This window comes from Pleurodeles waltl, chromosome 9 (assembly GCF_031143425.1).
Source record: "Pleurodeles waltl isolate 20211129_DDA chromosome 9, aPleWal1.hap1.20221129, whole genome shotgun sequence".
In the NCBI taxonomy this organism is placed as follows: Eukaryota; Metazoa; Chordata; class Amphibia; order Caudata; family Salamandridae; genus Pleurodeles; species Pleurodeles waltl.
Genome location: NC_090448.1, coordinates 732,645,224 through 732,672,294, shown reverse-complemented (window position 1 = coordinate 732,672,294; position 27,071 = coordinate 732,645,224). Strand labels below are relative to the sequence as shown.

The following is a 27,071-nucleotide window of genomic DNA, read 5'->3' as shown; positions in this document are numbered from 1 at the left end:
AACACACGTAATATGCAATCTTATGAATTCAGCATAATAACACTTCATTAATAAGAATAATACATTTCATCACCAAAACACTTTATTCGGTATGAAAATAATCAACCATGAAAATAAATAAGCAATACAATATATAAAACCTGATTTCATTAAACCAATATATAGATCCCATCATGACCTACTGAACAAAATGTACACAAATAAAACAATTTTGATCCAAAATTTGTTAAAATGATAATACAACAATCAAGTTAAAAATTATAAAAACATTTAAAAATACTCTAAATTATTTCGCCAGGTAAAAGCTCCCTTCAGAAAAGACCCCAGCCCACGCCACACCAGTGCATCAGAAGCCATACGCAGCCACAGAAAAGCTGGGCGATATTGCACGAAACCCTTAGGCCTCCTCAGGGGGAGTAAAAAACAACACCTGAAAGGCACAAAAGATCACAAAACAAAGTAAAATGAATCAAAGTCTGCAGAGACCCACCAGCGCAGGGACAAAGTCTGATAGATTTTTCATCGTACTGACATAGCGGGAAAGCATAGGTTACTTCTGACAATCCCCAGAGGAAATCGAGTCATGAGAGACCTTTCCCTCACATTTCTTATCTCTAAAAGATATGGTTCAGAGACCATCCCCATCTTTAACATAGTAAAATCCCTTACAGATGTTTTCCTTAAGTCCTCCTCTCTTTTAGCCCCCAGGATTTTCAGAAAATTTACCTTAGCCCAATATTAATCACGGCTGGTCAGACCCTCAGGAGCCTCAAACATATCCGGACGCCCCAGCAAATAGGCTACCTTTCTTATATACATCAGCCAGGGAATGTCCTTCACATGATCACAGGCCAAGCAGTCCTGCAGGATCTCTCTGTTAAATGAAGCACATTCATTAGTCCAAATAGAGATCCATAGCAAGAAGGGAGCAAGCTGGATGGTTCCTTGTACAAACTCAAGAGCTAATTCAGTATGCAGGCAAAAGCCAGAGGTGTTTTCAAAAACAACCCCCAAACAGGGGAAATCCTGAACCTTGCTGCTTACTTGTTCTTTAATCTTCAGCACCTCCACCCTGCTAAGAGGCTTCCCAAAGACCATCAAATGTGATTTTTTACAATTAATCTTTAAATCAAGTGCTGACATAAAAGAATCATAGACATTAACTGCTTCTCGGAGGCCATTCATAGTGCGAGCCATAAGCACTGCATCGTCCGCATAGATCAATGCAGGGACACTATTGCCATTAATTGTGGGAGCATCCCTACAGCGTTCCACTAAAAAGTCAAACAATCCATTAGTATACAAAAGGAAAAGAGTAGGAGCCAGAACACATCCCTGGTGCACCCCCCTATTTCACTCAAAAGCATCCAAACATTCCCCATTTATCCCCACCCTCATATTAGCATTTGTTCCTAAGTGGAGTTACCGAAGCAACTCCACAATATGGGGATCCATGCCTAACTGGTTTAGCCTCTTCCACAGCTTAACCCGATTTACTTTGTCAAAGGCACAGGTACGATCCATAAAGGCAAGATATAAGGGGCCTTTCCTGGCTAGTGTGTATTTTCCAATCACCATCAACAGGTTTAGACACTGTTCCTGGGTGCCAAGCCCTTCCCTGAAGCCGTGCTGTGCCTGGCTTAAAATTTAATTTTCAGCCATCCAAGCCTCAATGCGCCTAAGGATAATCCAGCCCAAGATTTTAGCTGAGGAATCAAGAAGGGAAATGGGACGATAGGACTTGGGGTCATATCAATCCCCCTTTTTGAACACGGGAATAATACAGGCTGATCTCCAAGTGGCGGGAATTCCCACCGTAACTGCTGCATTAAGAACATTTAACAGAATAGGCGCCCATAACTGGGGACAAGATTTATAGAGATACATGGGAATTAAGTCTGGGCCCAGAACTTTGTAGCTAGTGCTACCACAGAGCATCTCCCTAACCTCAGGGAGTGAAAACCTGATAGCTAAATTGGGTGACTCACCAAATTGTCTATCCCGATTGTCTCTTAAGGAGCTCCCCTGAAAAATTCTACAGAGATGATTCACCCAGACATCAGGGGCGATATTACAGCCCAGACCCTCTGAAGTTTCAGATTCAAAGAGACCCCTATTTACAACCCTCCAAAACAGGCCAGGATTCTTGTGCTCTACTGCACGTTCCAATTTCTCCCAGGATAATTCCTTGGTATTGAGCTTTCTTGCCCTCAAAACTATTTTATACTTAGCCCTCGCATCTCTAACATGGTCCATATCTCTGGGGTGGGCTATAAGAGCCCTCTTCAAGGTTTTCTTAGCATCATAGCAGGCCTTACTGAACCACCCACCCATATGCTTACCCGGGGACTATACAGCTGGGAACAGACAGTCTTTGAAAGCTTCGTTCACTCTCAGGATTGCAGCCATTACTTCCTTCAGACTGGAAGTCTCTGCCAGAAGTATGCCCCTGATCAGATTTAAATTGTTAACCACCACCCTCACTACTACTTGCTGGATATTTGCTTGTTTCCACCCAGCAGCCTGCTCTGGTCTTTTATCATCAGCAGCGCTGGCACTCCCCGTCCTGATTTACATACAGTGTCTGGAAAATTAAAACAGACCGCAAGGGGGTTATGATCACTAAGGTAGTTCTCTAACACTTCTCCTCCTGTCACCAAATCTTTTAATGGTGGGGACACAAAAATATAATCCATTGTAGAACCAGACCCTCTACCTACGAAGGATGGGAGCTGATCAGTGCCCACCACTTTAAAATCACAAATATTTAAACGGACATATTCCTTAGACCCTTAATCAAAACCATGCCCCTATGATCCAGAGCACCCTCGGCTGAGTAATCCTCACACTCAAACTCGAAGGGGTTTACACTGTGCTATGTCGTCCTATCCTGGCATTAAAATCTCCTGACAAGACAGCACAGAATTCCATCCACACCTCCTCCATTCCACACTTCAATACCTGAAGAACTGAAAAAAGGACCCTAATTTGGCACCCCACATCCCAGACAGCATTATAGAAATTAACCAAGAGAACATTGAAATTGTCAGGGAGAATTACCCAAACAATCAATATGCCCTGATGGTTACAGTTAATTTGAAATGCTCTCACTATTTTGGAAAATCAGATTAGGGTAACGAAACAACCTTTGGGACGGCCTCCGTGGGACCGAACTGCAAACCTGTAATATCCATCCCAAGCTGCCTGCCCATCCGACCAAGTTTCTTGGTTCATGATAAAGTCATAATGTGCCAGACACCTAACCCATGCCCGATCTGATAGCTTTGAGTCATACCCTGCAACATTCCATGAAATAAGGCAACACTTTGTAGTCTTCCTGCCCTGGTCCTCCCTAGACATATCAGTATTGGGGAATACTACCAGGCTCACTGTATGTCTCTTTTCACAGCATCAATCTACCTCGGCAAGTCAGGGGTTCTAATGATATCAATTCTCCTCCTAATTAGCTGCCGAGCACTCTTATCTCGATGGAAATTCCTGCCCGACCCAGGTAAAAACTCAACGCCCTGCCGCATATGATCATAAAAATAACTTAAAGGGACCATACCAATCTTTCCCTCTCTGAGGGAGGCCATACTTTGTGTGGAGAGGAGCCGTTGGGCCAGGCTGGGATATCGACAATTTATAATAATACAGTCCCCGATTCCCTCTTTTTCTTGTGTCCCAACCAAATCAATTCTTCTAACAAACAGAATATCCCTAAGCTCCTTATACGCAAAGTTGCTGTTTTTACTCATCCAATGGCCAGTCTTATTTTTCAGTTGGTCCGTGGATTCACTAGAGCCTGGGGCAAGAACAGGGACATTTGTCAACACCACCACATAAGGGGCACAAGCCGGAGGAAGCTCCAAACAGACCAATGGAGAGCTTTTTTTCAACAGATGCCAATTATGTTTCCTGCTGCTATGCTGAGAATCCTCCCCATTCACCTCAAGCCCACAGTCAAGTTGCCTACCATCACTAGGGCTATTATCCTCTATCAGACCTGTCGATGGAGCAGTTGGTGGGGACGAAAAGTCTCTACACAGGATCCCAATGCCCCAAGGTTTACAAGATTAGCTGGTTGCCGTGTTACTCTCTCCAATGCCCTAGGAGCACCTTCATATGGATGCGCCCCTGCACTCGATTGGTTGTAACAGCTGGGATCCAAAGGTCCACATGTGGGTTGGCTGGGCTTCTCCAGCTCACACAGCCGGAAAACTGCTTTCTCAAGGGCCAATAATTTCACCAAAAGTGGAGACAAACTGGTCTCAATCATCTCCTTAAGTTTTATCAATAAGTTATTTAATCCACATCCCAGGGGCTGGCAGATATCAAGGCCATCTATCAGGCCCTTAGTACTTTTAGGTAGAGACGATTTCACTTTATTCCCGGCTTTCTTCAGTGCCTTTTTCTTTCTCATGGGGGTGCTACAGCTATCCAGGGGGCAGGCCAGGGGAGTGGCCAACGAGAGCCTCTTACATTTCCTCGAGGGCCCAGGCCCACCATGAGCTCCCATTTCTACTGGTAAGGGGGTTTCTGAAGCAGGACATTGCTCTCACCCTGAATAAACCACCTCATCTTCCAAAACCCCCAAGGCATCATTTAGTAAAGAAATTTAGCGCCAATCATCCATCTCCAAGGAAAGCCTCTTTTCCGCCAGATCGATCTCCTTGGTAACAACCCCCACAGCTCTGGTGAGAAAGGAATCTAATGTAGTGTTTGAGCTTCTGTGCCTTCTACCACCACTTAGGGCTCCAGTTTGCTGACCCCTTTTCCTACCCATCCTCACAGAGCACAACAGGTCAGCAGCAGTAAAATTTTAGATAGTGGTTTTTACCTCAATAGGGGATCTAAAGACACCAATAAATACTTTTACATGCCAGTACAAATATTCTCACACTGACCCTCATTCTAAACGAAAAAGCTTTGCTAATGCCCTTTATTAAATATAACAGAAAAATACATTCCGCTCATGTTTGCATACATTATGTAATTTAATTTAAATACCACCTAAGTCGAACTTTGAAATACGAACAAACGCACATTTAAATTGCGTGTCAGTGCAGCTTCTACATTTTGCTATTAATACTTTGATTAAAGTAAGGCATAAACTGTTACAATTTGATGAGCTTTGTGACAAGAGGGACGCTACGGAAAGTTAGGCTACATCATAAGTAATGTGTATTTCTTAGTCAGTCTATTCCTGTTGCATAGTACAGTAGATGTATAAGGACCTGATTATGAGTTTGGCGGTCAGAAAACTAAAGAAACATGAATAAGTAAAAGAGGGTCTACTTATTCTCTACGGGGATTTGTGTGCATAACTTCATTATTTTGATAGTTAAAAATATAAAACAATGCATGTATGTTTTCCCTAGTTGCCATTTTCATGTATTATTATTTTCACCCTTTTTTCCTTAGATAAATGAAAGGAAGCGTGGGCACAGTGCTCGGGTGCCTTCATTCAGCGGGCGCCCCATCTGGAGGGATTGGCTGGACCGGAACAGGGTGAAAGTCCCACACACCTTCCAGATTCATTCATACACCCGCCCGACCATCTGCCAGCACTGCCGCCGTCTTCTAAAAGGCCTATTCCGCCAAGGAATGCAGTGCAAAGGTAAAGCCATCTTGTGACATTCAGAGTATGATAACGGTAGTACAATACAAACATAAACTCAATTACTGTGTGCCTAGTGGCTGGATATAGAGAGCATAGTGTATAAATGCAACAAAATTACATGATATTTCAAGGATGGAGCATGGGGGAGATGCATCTTGCAGGCCGGATAGTGCTGCTTGGCTTAGGCTGTTACAAAGTCACCTCAGGCCCAGAAAGATTATCCAAATGCCAAGCTTAGTTTTACTTGTTGCACCCTGGACAACTGATGGGTGGGTTTTTGTCGATGAAACTAGGCCCACCGACCTGGTAGAAACTGCTCAGGCAGAAATTAATAACGGCAGACTACTCACCATTGTCTTTTATCAAAGACAAACTGTGAAAATCTGTGTTGAGGGTGATAACATATTTTAGTTACAATATAAATCATTTGTTGAATGTACCATACTAATTTTAGGAATTGTGGTGTGTTCTAAGATGATTGAATCATGTGTGAGAGAAAACAGTTTTTTCATGATTTTCCCGTAGAGGTTACAGAAAGTGATTGAGAAGCTAAAATGAGAGCATATTTTCTGTAAATTCACACTATCATTCTCAGCCATATGTGAATGAAGTCTGACAGTAAAACATGAACTTCCAGCTGGAGTAGTCTGACAGTTGCTTCTCTTGAGTTCAACTACTGCAGCCTTCCATAGTTCTCTAAAGAACAACTAGAGTGCTAACAATCTTACTTATGGTACAACTGAGACACAACTGAAGCCATCTTGATTGACTTAAACTGGTAAAACCTAAAACATTTAATTTAGAAAGGAACAAAATGAGGAGGGTCATCTTGTCATAGAAATTATGGTTGGTGCTTTAGAAAGAAATATTAGGACACATTTTAAGTGAGTTCTTAAATACCATTGTCTTCTCTTTCAATAAAACATTCTGACATGCAGACTGAAACATGCACTGTCAAAACCAGCAGCAGACTGGCAGTTAACTTCCTGATGATCAGCAGCTTACTGTTATCCGATGAGGAACTAAAGTACTAACATTCTGAGTTTATGCCAAAAATGTGGCTCATCTGAACGCCATCTTGATGGAATCAAAGTGGAAACTGAAAGCATTTTCTACTGGGGATACTGCAGTAAATAAGGAAATTAGGGAGCTTCATACCAAACAAGTCTCCCAAGATGGCCACCAGAGAAAAAGGAGCTAAAATGTAGCACTCATGTGATGCAAATGTAGCCCAAGTATAGCCCAATTGCAGAATTGTGCAAATTCTTTTTTTGTTTTGCATATTTTTTACAGCACAGATTTAACCCGAAGGTATTGGAGTGCTTTAAATGAGCACCATTTACATTACACAAGGTCACTATTTGAGAACTCAGAAAATAAGCCCTCATTTTAGTTTTTTTAGAGCACTAACCATATTTTATACGGGAATGAGACCCTCTCATTTTTATAATTTCTAAAGGAAATGCTTTAGGTATTACAGTTTTGATTACATCAAGATGATGTCAGGGGTGCCACACTTTTGTAATAAATATAGAATGTTAATGAGCTAGTTGTTTACTAGAATACTGTGAGGAGGCAAGGTCAGGGGTATGGACTTAGATAATTGAGGGGAGGGTGCAGAGGCAACAAGCTGACCATGCTGGGCAGGCGGGAGGGGCAGTCGCAGTACAATGAACCATGGAGGGCAGGGGAAAGGGAGGGGCAGGGGAAACAAACCAACCATGCAGGACAGGCAAGGGAGGCTGTGGCAATATAACAGACCATTGAGGACAAAATAAATAGGAAGTAGTAGTACAAATATACATGGCAACAGATCTGGATGAGAAACCTGATGTTTTTAAACCCCAAAGGGCTTTATTTTAGCTGCCTCCTGCCTAAAATCTCCTCTTTTTCAATGTAAGTTAATGGGGAAAATCAATTCCCCCAGTATTCTTTTCAAAATCTCCCTCTTACCAATTTGAAATGTTGGCAAGTATAGTATATTGGATCATGGTGGAAAGGAGGAATGGAGCAGGGACATGGACTCAAATAATGGAGGGCAGGAGGGAGATGTGCAGGGGCAACAAACTGACCTTACAGGGCAAACGTAAGGTGTTGCATCAGCACAGTACATCACGCAGGGGAAGCAGGATGGCAGTGCAGCACAACAGGCAATGGAAAGCAGTAGGGAGGGGGCAGGGCCATGCACATTTACAATGGAGAGTAGAGGGGAAAGAGGCAAGGGCAGTATGCTGACCATACCAGACAGACAGGAGGGACAGTTACAGCATAACCAAACATTAAGGACAGGATGGAGGGAGCAGTGGCAGCACATCGGACCATGCGTGGACTCGGACAACAGAGGGTACAAAGGAGATGAATGGGACAGCAAGCTAACTGTTCAGGACAGGCGGGAAAGGCAGTGGCAGAACAACGGCCACACAGGGCTGTAATGAGGGAGCAGGGCATGGACTTGGACAATGGATGGCAAGGAGGAAGGGGGACAGGAGCATCAAGCTTGGGTGGGGGCAGCACAATGCCAGACCAGGCCTTAATCCCAACCCCCCACCATGCATTGAGATGGGCATCTTACTTAACATTTAAAAACCCTAGAAATTCACTGAACAAAACAAAGACTACAGGGACGCAATAATTAGGAAAAAGAATGTAAAAAACCTTAGAAATTCACCAACAAAACAAATGTTACAGGGAAGGTATAGTTAGGTTCAGATTTTACACGCACAAAACCATGGAAATTCAGCTGTTATGGTTATAGTTATTTCAAGTAACTATAACTCATGTCCTAAGGGGTGTGTGTGTGTGTATACATATATATATATATATATATATATATATATATATATATATATATATATATATATATACCTTGTTTTAGTTACGACCTAGTTTCCTTAGGAATCGCGTTCTTTGTTTTACCAATAACTTTGGTGCCGCTTGATGAACTTTCACAAAATTTTCAAAACTTATTCTTCATTGGCTTCAGCTGTTGTCTTGAAAGTTTCAGAGTGATCAAGCGGAGGCCGAGACAAAGGTAGTTCTAAAATGTATTTTCCCTATGCAATTTCCCAAAGGAATTTTGAACATGACTACAGCCAGAACCGCAGGATGGAATTACATCAAATGTAGCAGAAAGCTAGCGCTTGACCCAGAAAGTGTGCTTTTTGTCATTTGGTGTCAATCCGTTCAGTAGTTTTGGAATAAGTAGAGGTTAAGGAATATAGATACCTAGGGATGCAGATCCTCTGCGGATCCAACTGTGCTGTTATCTGATTGGCCGCCAACACTTCAACAAGGAAGTGTTGGCAGCCATTTTGGGACTCGGCTGCATACAAGTCCAACAAAAAAGTTTTAAGAAAAAAAAATGGGCCACGGTAGGGTTACCCTGAGGCCCTAGCCTTGGTCTAGGGGGTCTCTCACAGACGCCATGATGGCTAAAAAAACAGATCAAGGGGGCATTGGGGGTTTGAAAGAGGAGCGGGTGCACAGAGCCTCCGTCCTAGGGCTTCTATTGGCCCTGGGGACCACCACCTTCCTGGGGCTATGATGTGGAAGGATGTAGGGGGCCTGTGTGCCCCCCCTGTGCACACGGGTCACCACCTTCCCAGGGTAAAATCTTTATTTAAACCCCAGGGACTGCCACCTTTCCAGGGTTAAATCTGAAATTTATGCCAGGAGGCCCGCACGGCCCCCGTATCCCAGGATATTTTTACAATTAAAGAGGGGCGCGTGCCCCCCACCCATGGCCCCGGGGACTGCCACCTCCCTGTCAGTTTCCATGGCCATGGGAGGCTGTGCAGCCCCTCCTCCCCATTGCATAGAGGTGGGCCCCAGGGATGGGTTCCCCTGGGCTGAAATTGGCTGGGATAGGGGAGCTGTGCGTCCCCCTCCTCTGCTGAATAGAGGTGAATAGAGGTGGGCCCTGTGGTGGGCCATGGGAGATAGGGTCCCCAGGGCAAAAATCAGATGGGGGAGGGGCCCAGAAGAGGACAAGAAAGAACCCACTTGTCACAGTCACATACAGATTGCGCTCCAATAGGTCAAAGATGCATTCACCTCAACAAAGGATTTCATATTGTTTTTCCATATGGAATAGCGGAATAAACGCCAAGCCCAGGAGTTTGAATCATTTGTGCTTACCAGAAGTAGAGCTGCAGCTGGAGCTCCTGCTACGTTTATATGTGTAAGTGCTTCCTATTGAGGCTAATATCTGTGAAATGAGCATTATGGCCAGAACAGAAGCTCGCCTGCTTGTTTATCCAACAAGAGTCCACAGTTTTGCACAAAATGGCTACCCAACTAGAGTACTTTCTACTGGTTAGTTAGTGAGTGCTACCTCGTTGGGTAAATGTCCATTGTGTATTCTACACTACAGCTGCCTAATGGACCATGAGGAAATGTCCCCAGCGACCTTGTGTGCATTTTGAAATGTGATTGTTCCTCATGCGTCTTTCTCCAGAATTCTGTGATAGCATGAATCCTCCTATAGAGATGCTACGCACCCTCTCACAGACCCACTCAAAGACTCACGCACCCCCTCACAGACAGACTTGCTCAGACACTCATGCACCCACTCACAGACCCACTCAGTGACTCAGACACTCACTCACAGACCCACTTAGACACTCATGCACCTACTCACAGACCCACTCAGACATTCGCGCACCCACTCACAGACCCACTAAGACTCTCACACATACACACACTCCCACACCCACTGTCACACCCAGAGACACCCTCCTACACCTACTCTTATACCCAGACACTCTCACTCCCACTCTCACATCCACATAGACTCTCTCACACCCGTTCTCACACTCAGACAGACACTCTCAAACCCACTGTCACACCCAGAGACACTCTCTCACACTAATTCTAACACCCAGAGAACCAGGCTGTTAGACCTGGCAGCTTTTTGGCGTGTCTCCCCTGTCTTTTTGCCTTTTGACCTCCTGGTTTTGGACTCTGTTTTTGCTGGTTTACTGTCTCTGCGCACTTCACCACTGCTAATCAGTGCTAAAGTGCAAGTGCTCCCCATATAAATTGTACTGTGGACTGGTTTATCCATAATTGGCATATTTGATTTACTAGTAAGTCCCTAGTAAAGTGCACTAGAGGTGCCCAGGGCCTATAAATCAAATGCTACTAGTTGGCCTGCAGCACTGGTTGTGCCACCCACATAAGTAGCTCTATATTCATGTCTCAGACCTGCCACTGCAGTGTCTGTGTGTGCAGTTTTGACTGTAACTTTGAGGTGGCAAGTGTGCCCACTTGCCAGGCCTAAACCTTCCCTTTTCTTACATGTAAGACACCCCTAGGGTAGGCCCTAGGTAGCCCCCAGGGCAGGGTGCAGTGTATGGTTAAGGTAGGACAAATAGTAAAGTGTTTTAAATGTCCTGACAGTGAAATATTGCTAAATTTGTTTTTCACTGTTGCAAGGCCAGTCCCTCTCATAGGTTAACATGGGGGCTGCCTTTAAAACTGATTAAAGTGTAGATTCTCTTTGGGAGCGGATGGACATGTGGAGTTTGGGGTCTCTGAGCTCACAATTTAAAAATACATCTTTTAGTAAAGTTGATTTTAAGATTGTGCGTTTGAAAATGCCACTTTTAGAAAGTAGGCATTTTCTTGCTTAATCCATTCTGTGACTCTGCCTGTTTGTGGATTCCCTGTCTGGGTCAGTTTGACAGTTGGGCTGTTCACACCTCTCCTCTAGACAGTGACACAAAGGGGGCTGGGGTGCAGCCTGCATATCTTGATTAGCCATCTGTGCTGGAGGGGAGGGGAGGAGTGGTCACTCACACCTGAAAGGACTGTGCCTGCCCTCAAACAATGTCGTCTCCGACCCCCTGGTGAGTGTCTGGGGCCTGGCCTGGACAAGGAAGGATCTTGCAAACACTTGAGACTTTGCTTTGAAGTTTGCAAACTTCAAAGGCAGAACTGGGTATAAGAAGCAGACCCAAAACCCCAGACTTTTAGAATCTTTCTGGAATCAAGAGGAACCTCTGCCCAGGAGAAGAGCTTAAGGAGGAGTACTGTCCCTTTGCTGTGTTGCTTTGCTGGACTGGCCTGCTGTTGCTGCTTCTGCCTGAACAGAGTGCAAAGGGTGAACTGTGCTGTGTGTCCTGCTTGAGAAAATTCTAGAGCGTGCCTCCTGTTGGAAGTCTCAGGGACACCAAAGACTTCAGTTTCCTCAACCTGCAGCACTGGGAACTGTGGGCCTGATTCTAACTTTGGAGGACGGTGTTAAACCGTCCCAAAAGTGGCGGATATACCACCTACCGTATTACGAGTTCCATAGGATATAATGGACTCGTAATACGGTAGGTGGTATATCCGCCACTTTTGGGACGGTTTAACACCGTCCTCCAAAGTTAGAATCAGGCCCTGTGTGTTTTGTGCTGTTCAAGAGGATATAGATATACGTATAGACATAGATATATATACATACACAAACTTGGCAGCCAGAAAAAAACAATGGGACGCTATGTACACAGGGTTCACACTAAAGAAAGCTCACAGTATCCAGATACCCCCCTAAATGTGAACCTGATCCATTAGGGCACCTTTAATCGTTTGCACCTCAGCAGAATGTCATCCCTTAAACCATAACACCCCATTTGTTGCATATCAAGAGGGTCACAATTATAAAAAACTAGCACCTCTGCCCTTAAGTGTCAACGTACATTCAGCAAGCATTTAGTAAGCAAATAAATATTTCATTATGAAAGAATATCTCAAAATATCATATAAAATGTACACATATTTTGACTTTTACTATTAAAAAGCCATCTCTATAGGCTTTGACATGTTTTCAATAGTAAACAGTACAAAGCAGGAATATCTTACCTAACTTTTCTGTATTGACCCGGACTGACTATTACCCGTAAACTCAGTGGGCCCAGACTGGCTACTACCTGGAAACTCCTAAGACACCAAACGACCAGCCCCAGAACTGTGCAAAATGCACCTAAACCTCTCCCGAGGTCACTAATCCTGTGACCTAGGGACTCTGGGTGCCAACCTATTCAAAGTGTGGGAGACCTAATGGGTGCCCACTGCCGCTCCTGAGTGGCCCCTAAATCACACTACAGCACTTCTGCAGGCCTTTGTCTTTTCTGGGGCATCACTGGAACAATATGTACATTAGGAGCCTGTGCATGGGCTTATGGTGCACTGGTTCTCACCCGTAGCAGGCCCTTTCATGTGAGCAAGAAGAGTACCAACTTTTTGAAAATGAAGGAGCTTATGGGTGCCCAGCATTTCCGCAGTGCCTGTGCCCTTTCTGGAGAACTTCAGGCAGGAGCAGCTCCTCCATTATAGCAGAGAAGCATTGCCCTATTGTTAAAATTGCCTCCAGACACTGCCCAGATATGAAAAATAAAATGGTAATAAAGTTAATTTATTACCATTATATTTTTCATCCCCTGCTCCAAACCCAGTGTCAGGTCGGGCGGGACTAGTTGACTGCCAGTAGCACGGAGGAGTGGTGGACTGCCTGCGCACTTGTTTAAAGTAAACATGTCTCTTTGGCTGGCTGTCTTGTGATGGCCATCCAGACATGTGCACTATAAATCTTGCAAGCCAGCTGTCTTAGACAGCTGGGCTGAGTGCAAATACAGACTTCCATTGCCCTGATTGAGTGTAGAGAGAGGGCACTCCCTCCAATCCTGGTGCTTCTCCCATGCTGGTTAACTGCATGAGAGCAGCACCAGGATTGGTTAAGGGAGTTGGAGCCTGGAGAGGAGACAGAAACCGAAGTGAGGAGGACATCACCCTGCAAGCAAGGTAAGTTATTTCAAATTTATCTAAATTATTTTTGTCAATTACCCTTGCCTTGCACCCCACTCATTTACCCGCCTCACAACTCTCAGTAGTTGTTGGCCGTCCCTGATTGCAGGAGCAAGATGAAAATTAAGAGACCCATGCAGGATCTCATGGTGCACTCATTCTGGCCCACTGCAGGCTCTTTGATGTGCCTGCTGTGGGGAGGCAGTAAACTTTCCTGTTTCCTTCTTTAAAAGAAAAAAAATGATTTGATGAGCCAACTGTCGTAGTTCCATCCAGGGAGTGCCCCTGCCATCCTTAGCGCATCTGCCCATTACTGGGGGCAGGACCATTCAACGTTCTAAGAGCTGTATTTTTCCAGTATTCTCTTCAAATCTGGCAAGCCGTGAGGCCATACACAGATTCCCCCACCTCTACAGAGGCATATTTATAAAATAGAAACAATGGTGCTCAAGGTCTTTTGGGTCCCCCTGGGGTACCATCCACCACATAGGCTCCCCAGGACATTTTCTCTTCATGCAGTAGTGCTCCTAATCCCCAGTGGAACCACTGGATTTAGTGGGGGAAGAGACAAATCCGCTACAGGAATTCAGAAGGTGAACATGGTGTCATACATTTCATTAGGTATCTCAGACCCGGTTGGCTGATTTCAATGCTATGTTATTTTGCTGCTCTTTTGGTGGCACTCTTCAGCCTCCACCAGTGCTCCTGTGGGGTTTCCTGGCCTCCAAAGTTCTGATTTGATTATCGTTGCACATTTGTATTGCTGGTTCCTGCTCCTAATAGCAGTGAGGCTGAAAGAGCTTGAGATGGTCTTTCAGTTCTGCTCTTGGCCATTTCCTGACCTGGAGTCTTTATGTTATAGCACCCTATGGTCCCCTAGGCACACCACTATCCCTGCCTGAACGTAACAATCACACAAGGCCATTTGCCAGTAGCAAGGAGTCAGCTGTGTGTCCATAAGGAGAGTGGATGATCCCTCCTATGGCTCTCATATCCAGGGCCAGTCTACAGAAGTACTAGGTGATTCACTTCTTTCAGTATTCCAAGAATGTCCACACTCTAGTGACCCCAAAAGAAAGGTGGGGAGCTTGCCACTAGCTCTAGAGATAGCGGACCCGATTTAGCATTTGATGGACAAGAACCATATCACAAATGTGATGGATATCCCATCTGCTATCGTAGTTCATAGATTTTTGTTACCTGTCTACGGGAGTGCCATGAAGCTAGTCTTATTCACCTCCCCAGAGAGACCATAATTTCTAATTGCAACAGAACTCACTGCAGCTCATACAGAAGAATAAAGGGAAATGAGAAGAGAGAGTGAAAACACTGATGAATGGCTCGTCGCTGTTCCATCAGAATCTGCCTTTGGAAATCTGATATAAAAAACTACCAACTTTAGAAAAAGAACCTTGCAACATTCAAATTTAATGCAATCCTTTTATGTAATTAACTCAAGTGTTCTAACTCAGGCCTTTCTTCTCTAAAACTTTATGCAATTTTCCCTCTAAAAAATATAAGAAAACAATATTATTTGTTCTCTTTAAAATCTTTGCTGTGTAGACTTTGCGTAAGACTAATATTGACTTACTCGAGAGATAAATGCACATAGATTCAAAATGAGATCCATTTTTGTAAATCCAGGGGAAAATGACGATATCTACAATATTTACAATGTTACAGGAGAGACGCAAAGTGCAAAATAAGAGTGCGCAAAAGACAAAAAATGTGATAGAAAATTGTGCATGCACAGAATAGATACAAATATAAAAGGCATTGGAGATATTAATGATCACAAAAACAATCTGAGAAGCAAGGTATTGTAAAAAGTAGGAAGTCAAAAGTTCCAATCTGACACTTCTACTCCAAGACACTGGCTCTGTCATGGTCACCCGAAGACGCTCTATTGATTTGGGAAGTGATGTGACTCTGACTTCACTGTTCTTTTATACGATCTCAATCCAAGATGCCCACCATATCTGAGATCATTTTTCTCGTGAAATTCAAATTGTTTTTGTTTTGGTCACAGCGTTCACTGCTGCATAAGCCAGCTTTCCTTCATACCTGAATATCTTTATATCTAGTTTTCCAATTGCTGTAAGCATTTAGCAAACACCATTTGTACTTGTTATTACCTGTAACTCAACAATTACTAACATCGCTATATTGTCTAATCATGACATCTGCCTTATATCAAGTACAATATATCCTATTTTTGAATGGGATATCCGTCATGTTTGTGACAGAGTATCCATGTGCCGAAAACTAAATCAGACTTACAATCCAGAAGGTTGCTAAGAAGTACAAGTCCAAAGTTCTTCCATTCCAGACAGGGGTTCATCCACAGTGTGGGCTCATCCTTTGTCTTCTGTATCTCCTCAGTTTCCTCCCTGTGCACGGATTGAAAAATGGAGGTGGAGTGTACTAGAAGATGGGAATCGTGCTCTGATCCAGAAATACCACATCACTCCTCCATCCGTGGGTGGCACTTTAAGAGAGTAGGGCCAGGAGCTTTGCAATACTTCTTAACAGCAGTCTGAGAACTTTCAAGAATGGCAGCTTGAAGGTATATTTGAAAAGAACTCTCATCTGAGTCAGGCTCCTCAAAATTGGACCTGATTTCTTCCCTTCAAGACAGCAAACCCCAACCAAATCATGATGCCTTGAGCCAGAGGTCTGACAGCTCTTCCTTTTCCACATTGAGAACATCCTGCTAGTTTTCTTGTCAGTGAAAGAGAGAGAGAGAATTGCCCTATGGGGATTGCATTTGTTTCCTCTTTCCTCTTCCAGCAGAGCAATTAACCTGGCCGATCATGGTGCACACAGCATGATTTCCTTTAGGGCTGTTCAGGGAAAGATATCCACTTTAAAGTCCATGACCAAACATATATAGAGAAGAATTAGGTGTGGATATGCGTTCGGTTCCCAGGAACCTAATGGGATGGACACACAAATTGTCTTCCTACCTCATGCCAATCAAAAGTGATGATTTATGAGTCCTTGTCTAAAGTGCAAATCCAGTTAAAGACTAAAGATTTCACACTGGATTCCAGGTTTAATTATGAGACTTTAACGGGCCATAGCCAATGTATTCTGGGTCCCATCTGTCACAGTATGCCAGAATGAGACAGATAACAGTCATCCTTGCTCAGTCTGCACTTGTGTACACACACGTATCCACATGTTCACGCTTAACGACTGCAAAATTTCTTACTCTAGGTGTGCAGAATCAATCTTATTTTGAAAGGTAGTGACTGTCATTTGTATCTCAAAACCATTTTAATCAGAAGCCTACAGTGAGTGAGACTGCATTGGCGCAACGCACAGCAGAGGTCCAAAATACAGATGTCCAAAACTGAATAATCTGTACACAAACTCTTGTTTTGAGAACTTAAAAATAATTGAGTCTCTGATGTCCAATGGGTTTTCTCCCATTCTATTGAGTACAGTGTTTTTTTCCTGCCTGGTGTCGTCATTCTGTGCATAGTGATCCCACAAAGGGAAGAAACAGCTGAAAAGGCATTGGAAGGCCTACCATAAATTAGGCTTGCCTTCAAACACAATGCTAGCTGATAGTTGTACGTTAAGCAGTGTGTTTTTAAGGACGGAGCTTGATGTGGATCAACTATTGAAAACAAAGTTTTTCCACACTTCTAAATGAGGCAGGGAAGCTTAGAGTTTGGTGAACGGGACAGGAACCAAAACCAATTTTGACAGCTGTCTTGATACAGTCAACTTCCTAAAGGACTCATGTGTCTCTTCAACCCCTATGCCATCCAAAGAAAACAAACTGTCTCACAGTTGCCTTGATATTGACATTCTGCTAAGAAGTTTGCATAATTATACTTCATATTGGGTAGATTTAGAACATAACAATACAAGGATAAAGGTTTCCTTACAGATCAGATTCAGCAAACATTGCTTGCTATTTTACTCATCTACCTAATCATAGGAATGATGAGAAGATACCTATTTCTTCTCTCTTGTTCCATATATGAGAACATTTTGCTCTACAACATTAGTTATTTGGACAACCCATGAGGGACATCTACCTCTAAAAGACATTGTACACATCAATTACAAGTGTACAAGAAGGATAACAATAAAATAAGATACAACAAAATATGGATGTTTGTCTCACATTGCTGCTTTATATGGTTAATTATATTTATATTGTAGTTTTTCTGTCTTCAGTTCATAATTTGATAAAATATGTAAACAATGAAGACACATTAATACAGAACTCTCCAGTGTCTCCCTTCACCTACACAGAAAAAATGCTTTATTATGTCCCCACAAATGGACTAAACTAAAGTCTATACTTCTCCGTTCTCCTCTTTCTCCTACATACATAAATAACTATACTTTTGCATCTTATTCTCCCTTGGCACCACTTGTTTTGGAAGCCTGAATACGTCTTAAATACAGCATTTGTTTCAATGTAAACAGCATGGGATAGCAGTTTGACTCAATACTTGCTACAGAAGTTAAGATTATTGATGTTTCCTGTAGAAACTGGTATTATTTCAGATTTGTTTTATTAGGAAGCCACCTCACCTCTATTACTCAACCTCTATTGCTCAAGCTATAGCTAGACGGAGAATTGTTGCAGTGTCCTTTCTATTCATGTACCTATGTCGGCTATATCAATAGACAAAACTCCACATCTCCTTCCCTAGGAACCATGCTAGAAGTCCCACATCTGGGGTTTGACTAAGGTATTGTGAATATTGGCACATGAAGGTACCAGATTAAGAATGCAGATCAGCTGAGTTATACAGCATGCTTCATACTTGGGGCCTCATGTACAAGCCACTAGCGGCACACTGCTCCACCAGAGCGTAATTTTTTTACACTCCGGTGGCGCAGTGTGCTGGCCCATGTTTACAAGGCCACACAAAGCCACCTTGCATGGCTTTTCATGGACTTGTAAAATTGGCCCCTTTTAATGCATAACTCTGTGTGAAAGGGGCATTCCAAGGGTGTTGCTCTCAATGTTCTCGTGCAACACCCATGGAATATGACGCATTCCCAGATTTACAAGGCAGGGTGGGGCTAAAGTGGTGCAACATGGAGAAATATCTTTACTTCTGCCAGCTTTCTCCTCTTTCTATATGTGCTGCTTTCTGTACCACACATAGAAAGAGGAAAACGCCCTTAATTATTGGTTATGTGCAGGAAGATGACCCTTCTTGCACATAAACAATCATCCCTGCAATGCAGACATCCTAGCACCATGGCGCAAGGGTTCCTGCGTTGGCTCTCGTTAGCAATTTCTGCACCAGGGCAGAGGAAAGTACAAGGATGCGCCGTATTTCTGTAAATGCTTGCAGAGCCACACTGCATCATTTCTTTGTAAATTAGTGTGCAGCTTCCTGGAGTTCTTTTCCTTCTGCTGCCTGTCTGCCAAATGTAGCCAAATCATAAAATGGTTATGATCTTGGGCATGATGGTTGAGAATCTGAAATGCTGGCTGCATTTTTAGCATTTAGGTCTTCTCTCTCTCATACTATGACTGGTCCATCTCACTTGTGTGTGCAGCAGCTTGTGGTTGGTGCTAACAGACCAGCTCACACTATCAGCAACTCCAACAGATGCATTGTTAAGCCAAAATGGTGCTTCAAGCGCCTCACTACTGCCAAGACAAGAAAGCAATGCGCACAATTATGCCTCAATCAAAGTTTGCAAATTACATTCTTCTAAAGGTGTTCCTTTGAGAAGGTACTTTTTGTCTGATCTCCCAATCTTAATGTCCTCCCCTTTAGGAAAATTTGTTTCTGACTTGTCTGACAGCTTTGTAATCAAACTAACTTCAGCACATTTTAGACGAAAAATATAATACTGCTGCACACTGAATTATTTTTTGTTTCTTTATTAATTTAGCACCATACCCCTTGGTGCTGGGATACCCGTTGCCTGATAGCACTTTACAAACATTGTAGACTTGAGGTGCTGTCAGCACATGGACATCCTATTCTTGCTTCATAGCTGCAAATCATTTAGTGCCCCTTGTTATAGCATTGCTAAATGTCCTGCTACAGAAACAGTGCCATCTAGTAACCGAAGAATATTTTTCCTACAAAAGATACAACATACACAGGTGACAAAGAAGATCATATCCAGTTTACCCACCAGAGAGAGAGAGAGAGAGAGAGAGAGAGAGAGTGATAACAAAGGCCATACAGGCTTTGGACTTATCAAACTACTACAACTACTCCTTTCTGGGAGTAGCTAATTTCCTTTTAGCCCAAAAGAAATCCTTCAGCCATAGAAACTCCTTTTATGAAGTCACATTAAGATCCTTGGTAAATCAAAAGATGTTGATCTAAACTTCAGAATCCCTGAGGATAAGGATGTCCTAATGCTAGGTGAATTTAATGTTGATCCGGTAGTAATTACATGCGCTTGCAGTAAAGGCAAAGGTCCTACTCTCCAAGTTTGATCAGTATTCGGCAGACAGTTCAAAGCTTGGGAGGCACCTTGCAGCAGTACTACTCAACAGCTGGTACTGGGGTGAAAGTGCACCGAACTCTAATTTATATAACATTGTGGGAGGTGCGGGTTTTACTTGTCTGCTGCTGCCTCGTGGTTGAACCAAGAGGTCCATGAATGGGATAATGACCTGGAAAATGTCCACAACTAGGAGGACCAGGATCAGGATGGCCAGGAGAACCAGGGGGGCCATTAATAAGGAAAGCCGGTACAGGGGTATGAGGAGAACCAGGAGAGTGGAGTCAGGATAAGGAAAGGCAGGAGGGCCAGGATGAGGTGAATCGAGGGGACCAGAAAGGCTAGAGGCAGGAGGTCGCGGACCAAGAGTACTAGGTCCAGGAGGACGAGCTGTAGGAGCAGGATCAGAAGAACTAGGAACATTACTTGGATCTGGTGAAGGACGAGTTCAAGAAGGATCAGGGCCAAGATGACCATGAGGACCAGGTCAGAACCAGGACTGAAAGATGATAATGTTGAGATTTAGGAGAAAGAGGAGAAGGTCCCGGAGGGGAGGAGGAACAGGAATGGGTGGACCAGTTCAAGACAGGAACTGAGGAGAACCAGGACCTGAAGAACCAGAAATCTGAGCAGGTAGCCCAACAATGAACTAAAAGCAAAAATGTTCAAACCTGCCCTGCATCTACCTACCTTTCTTTCTCTCTCTTTCCCTGCCTCTCCTTCCCTCCTTATGTCCACGCTGTACCTGCTAAAATAAACTTTGAGGAGTTGGAGTGTCTTGGGTGCCCTAGGCCTTCAAAAGCCGAACGCCTATGCCTCCAGCTCTCTTGGGCAGATGGATTAAATGGCCAGCCCGGGCCTGCAAGCATGATGAGGAGCAGGACCAGGCCATGGCCCCTTTAGAGACCCCAATTTTGTCTGCCCATATAAAGTAGTGCTCAAACCTTCAACTGTCTTAAAATTCAGTGTGTTTCTCATCATCTAAATAAATCTATTAACATTTTCCTTGTTGCCTACTTTTTGGCTATGGAGTTTATCAAAGGTACACCATAGTCTGTTTCAACGCATCAAGAATCCGTCCTTATATGTCACACAATCTTTATGGGATCCCAGCACTGACCTCGGGTGCAGTGTTCCTTATCCCGTACGTATTACACCTGGGCGAGGCCCCCTCTACTGGGAGGGCACCGCGCAGGCAAGAAGGGAAGCCGCATTTGAATCTTACCTTTGCACTCCGCACAGTGTGTGATATACACCGCTGTAGTGCTCTCACATAGGTACCATTTCAAGCATGGCTCTGGCGTAGCTGATCATTTGTACACTGACACTGAGCGGAATTTTAGGGTCAGTGGATTGCCACAGACACTGCGGCAATATTTGTTTGACCATTTGGTCAGAGGTTCTCATCTCAGCAGGTCCTCTCTGCCTTTCATCCTTCCATAATCACTAAAATGAGTACCCTTGATTTAGGGAACAACAAACATCTGTTATTCAGCGCCAAGAAAAGCCGCCATCTGAATGTGCACTTTACAAATACATAAACATTATCCTGTCCCTTGACACAGTATGTCATGTCAGGAAACCTTCGTGGCTCTCCTACAATGTTGGTTCAGGCTGGGTGCCCCCCTGAATAAACATTGGGGGTTATTCTAATTTTGGAGGAGGTGTTAATCCGTCCCAAAAGTGACGGAAAAGTGACGGATTTACCACCAGCCGTATTACGAGTCCATTATATCCTATGGAACTCGTAATACGGCTGGTGATATATCCGTCACTTTACCGTCACTTTTGGGACGGATTAACACTCCTCCAAAGTTAGAATAACCCCCATTGTCTTTCTGTGGATCACTCTGTACAGAACAGACTGAGGTTTCCTGCATGCTAGCTCTCGGCCCGGTCCCATTGAGCCACACACGCGCTCCCTGTGGCTTTCTGCTTAACTGCTTCCCGGTTCAAGTCTTCCTCTGACCTCCCCAAACCCGTGCCTGTTTCTGCGCAAGGGCATTGTTTCCGCCCTTTGTGTATTCATTTCCACTCTGCCTTTATTTTTGTGCTTGTTTTGAAATTGCCCATCAGTCATGTTCTTAGATTGCACTGACTTCCTTCCTGCAACTCTGAGAAGAGTATCATGAAAACAGAACGTGGATAAATCACATTGCTGAAAACAGAGTGTTGCTATACATAGGCAGCCTATAAACCTTTGATGCACAACCAAGCAACATCGACAGCTCACTTCCTTGCCTTTCAGCATCCACAATTAATTCGAACATTTCAAATTCCCTTAAATACAAGTCTGCATTACCACCTGCTGGCCGATTAAAGAATTTCAATGGCAGTGGCCCAGGCAGTTTTTTTGTTTTGAGAAAGGCTTGTAACTCGTGTCCAGTGATGACTAGTGAATTTTCAGATTGCTGGGACATAAAGCAGTGTCCTTAATAATGATGGCAGGTGAAGTTTGAAACTGATGGAGAGCTCGAGTTCATCTGGAGGTGTGGAGATTTTCTCACCGAAAACATTTAGAAACAAGCATTAGCATTGGCAGTGCGTGCCATTAGTCTGTGTTATAAATGAACGTGCCCCTTCTTTCATTGATGGGTTTAGGCACTCAATAATTCAGTACACATGTAGTTTCACACATTTTTGCAGTCATGCGTTCATTCATCCACCCACTGATTCATTCTTGCATTCACCCTCACAAAGGGGCAGATTTATGGAAAATGGTGCTGCACTGAGTGCAGCACCACTTTCCCTGTGCCCCTTAGCGCCCCCCTACCGCCACTATGTGTGCACCTTTTTTAAAATATGCTGCACCATGGCACAGGTTAGAGGGCAATAGCGTCATTTTTCATGACGCTATTGATGTACTCTGTAGGAGCAGCACCAAAATATTGGCACTACTCCTGCAGAGTACATGGTGGCCCATTATAGATAATGGAAGCTCCCTTTTAATGCCTGCTCTGAGCAGATGTTAAAAGTCCCGTACAAAATGATGCAAGGAAATCTCTTAGATTTATTTGCTCCTTTTTTGGCCCGTCTAGCGAGGCAGCGCCCCCTCTTTGCATACATTATGCCTGATGCATGCATTGAGCCACTTTGGAAATATGGGGCTAGGATTTTGGCCTCATTGTGCCACATAAGCGTAAAAAAAAGGTGGTGCTAGGGGCTTATAAATATGCCCCAATCTAACTCAAAAAAATGTGCAAGATAAATTAAAAGCATAAAAAAGTGGAACAAAAGACGTGATGCCAACTCAATGTGGTGACCAAATTCTTGCAATAACAAATAAAACGAAAAATAGCAGCTGTAACTGTTTTGGAATTGTATGTACATAATGTATAATTGTTTTATAGTTCCAGCATGGCAGTCATTTTCAGAACCAATGTTTGGTCATCCTGGGATGGTGCAATAATGATGCACAATGGATAACACCATTTCTTGATTGACGCCTACTTTATAAGCAGTATCTATGCAGGTTGCGGTGCACTACAGATAGAATGAGCAGTAAGCAATTCAACCATTTGCACTGTCTGGGAAGCTATGATATGCTATAAAAATAAAAAGAGAAGGAACTAAATTGAAAGAGACCTATAGAGGAGAAAATGGAAACCAGCAATGTCACTGAAGCACAGTAATTTTCAGGCAAATGTGCACACATGATCAGAAAAAATGCTGTCAATTAGAGGCAAAGAGAGCCAATTGCTGAGGTGTGCTGACCCACTGCCATGGATGGAAGCAGATTGTAAATTATCTTATATAGATCAGTGGCAGAAGAGGGATGACTTAAATCACGTGTATGTGAGTGTATTTTATTGATTATAAGATCCTGGCAGACAACTAAGCCTGTCAGGCTATCTGAAGGGATTCTATCATGAATTATTATAGTACAAGTCTTTTAGCCCCAGAGTTTATCAAATTAACATAAAAGTTACTTCCTAAAAAGGTAATATGTGAGCTTTTTGCAGCAAAGTACATTTTCAGGTTTTAACTTGGTGCAGTATCAATCCACCATTTAAAGACTTATGGCTTTAACCTATGTGTTTCATAAATAATCAAGCCTACTACATTTGCCATATCTTTTCATAATAACGAGGTCAGTCCCATACCATCTGAAATTTCGTTTTCCAGTGAACCATTCAGGCCTCTAGCCTTTATTATTGGTTTGCCACCAAAACCATCTCCAACTTTCTGCATTCAGCACAAGCAACCACCACAAGTCAACAATGAGATATACCATAACAAAGATGCAATTGCATACAAAATTAGTTAGCAACACAATATAAGATCCCTCTTAAAAGGGTTTAACAAGGATTCTTTGCAAATTTCCTATCCCAAGGTTTGTTCAAGTGACTCATTAACAGCACACCTTTGACTACTATGGCTATCTGTGAGATTCATTGATGTTCAAAAGTGGTGGGGGAAATATTTTGACCCACTGATATGCACTATGGGAAACCAGCAAGGCTCTTAGGCTCACAGACAAAGCTCTCAATCGTGGTCTGTTATAAACAGTGAGGCATATTTATGAGCCCCTTGAGCTGCCATTGCATTACTTTTTGTGAAGCAACTGTGGTGCAAACCTTGAACTCATATTTATGAGGCCATGCAAAGCCGCTTTGCTTGGCGTTGAATGGCTTCATTGATATTAAGTAAGGCAAGGCAGCGCAAATCACTACATTGCCTTACTCTGCACAAGGGAGCGGTTCCATGGGCAAATTTTAGCTTAAGGTTATAATATTTTCTAGGACTAGAGCCTCCCAGTTCTGTTCATGGGTATGAACATTTTCTCTAGGCAGCTCTTTCAGCTCAAGAACCTCTGGATTCTGCCCAAGTTCGTGACTGTTCTGGTATGGTTCTTAAACCCAAAGAAGAGTGGTTCCTTTTCTTTGCAGTAAAAGGCAGTATGGTGTGGCAAACACTCTTAAAGGCTTTCTGGTACCTCTTCATATGCTTGCTCATGCTTGTCCACACCCAGTGTGCCTGAGACACTGGTTCAGAAAAGACAGATCAAAACAGGCAGAAATGAGCTCTGACAGTCCAGGAAGTCCTGCAAGGATCTCAGGCATGCCACTCTCTCCAGCACACGCTCCATCCCACACTCCAGTCTTCAGACAAAGAGTGTACAAAGAGTCCAAAAACAGGGAGAGAGCTAAAAGCTCTCCTGTCACAACCATGATGAACCAGTAGTCTGCTTATTTGTTTCTCTTATATTTCTTTTTGCCAATGCATTTCTACTGGTGATGCACTTCTTTATGTCAAGGTAAGAGAATGGAATGCCCAGTTTGATCCAGCGTGCCCATTTGGAATGGCACAAAGAACTAAAAAAGGACTTAAAACAAACTACGGGGCATATTTATATATTTTCGACGCAAATTCGACGCAAAACTAACTCCATATTCATACTTTGGCGTTAGACGCGTCTAGCGCCAAAGTTCATGGAGTTAGCGTCATTTTTTTGCGTGAACACCTTCCTTGCGTTAATGATATGCAAGGTAGGCGTTCCCGTCTTAAAAAATGACTCCGATGCTATTGCGTCGGATTTATACTCCCGGGCAAAAATGACGCCCGGGAGTGGGCGGGACTAAAAAAACCGCATTTGCGCTGGATTTTAGCGCCTGGGTCAGGGCAGGCGTTAAGGGACCTGTGGGCTCAGAATGAGCCCAGAGGTGCCCTCCCCTGCCCCCAGGGACACCCCCTGCCACCCTTGCCCACCCCAGGAGGACACCCAAGGATGGAGGGACCCACCCCAGGGACATTAAGGTAAGTCCAGGTAAGTCATTTTTTTTTTTTTTTTTGTGGCATAGGGGGGCCTGATTTGTGCCCCCCTACATGCCACTATGCCCAATGACCATGCCCAGGGGACAGAAGTCCCCTGGGCATGGCCATTGGGCAAGGGGGCATGACTCCTGTCTTTGCTAAGACAGGAGTCATTTCAATGGGGGATGGGTGTCGTAAAAAAATGGCGCAAATCGGGTTGTGGCGATTTTTTTGCCTCAGCCTGACTTGCACCATTTCTGGACGCCCATACGCCATTTTCCCCCTACGCCGGCGCTGCCTGGTGTACGTCGTTTTTTTTAACGCACACCAGACAGCGCCGGCGGCTAACGCCGGCTAACGTCATTCAATAAATACGGCGCCCGCATGGCGCTTCAGAATGGCGTTAGCCGGCGCTAATTTTTTTGACGCAAAACTGCGTTGGCGCAGTTTTGCGTCAAAAAGTATAAATATGGGCCTACATTTTTAATTAATCTCTAATGAGGACAACTCGTATTTATTCACTTGAAATGGACATTTAAACTGTAAATAAAATAAAAAAAGAGAACTGAAATGTAAGCATATGCAAAACTGAAACAAAATTGCAAACTTGAATAAACTAAAATGACAAGTTCACGAAAGCCCACCCAGACCGAGGTTAAAGTTTTAATATTTTCAGATATTTATGAAGCGATTCCACGACTGAAGGGTAATGAAGAGCTTTTGCATAGAATTTAGCCGAACGCTCTGCAGCATGCAGATTACACCGGCATTCGTGGTCTTTTTCAAAACATTGAGGGGAGATGATATAAGAAGTAAGACTTTATTAGTATCACTATTTATCACAATTTAGAAACATGTTAATGACCATATTTTGTTCAGAATGCACGCCGTGAGTTACTTTGTTGGTTGAGAGTGATTTTATGTGGAGGTTCTCTTGGGTACATATGACATTTAGTCATAGAAATGCACTTATTTTGTGCTTTTTTCTCAACAGTTATATTCATGGGGGCTCCTAGCGGAATATAACATACATGTGTAATGTTTCCTGTCAGCTCTGTGATTCAGAACATGTATATTGTAAACACATAGCTCCACATAACCTAAACTGCACGCACATTCTTATTCCTGTGAACTATGAAAAAATCTATAATTTTTTTTTACAAATCTATTGATCGTTCTTTTCTCATGAGCAAAAGATCATATAACCCTTAGGTTCTTAGAAAACGTGGTTTGAGGCTTCCAAAGTGACGCTAAAAAGGGATCAGGCATATTCCACGAACTTGGGTGCATCACTGTTAGACATCTAAATAGCTGCTTGCTGGTTGGTCAAGGGAACGGGGAACAAGTTGAAAGGGAAATCAGTAGTTGCTCAAAGGATTGTCGCCAGAAAGATTTATTCTGTGATCCATTTTCCAGATGCCTAGCTATCACAAGTGCAGCATGTGCAAGGCACAGG

General features: G+C 43.5%; 1 protein-coding gene across 1 annotated transcript in view; it reads left to right on the top strand.

Annotated features, from left to right (window-relative positions):
* The window catches only part of LOC138259883 (serine/threonine-protein kinase D3-like), a 429,799-nt gene that overhangs the window by 256,798 nt on the left and 145,930 nt on the right, over positions 1 to 27,071 (top strand). Inside the window, exon 5 of the mRNA XM_069207839.1 lies at positions 5,425 to 5,620. Within this exon, the coding sequence (XP_069063940.1) occupies positions 5,425 to 5,620 (196 nt within the window). The remainder of the gene's footprint in view (positions 1 to 5,424; positions 5,621 to 27,071) is intronic.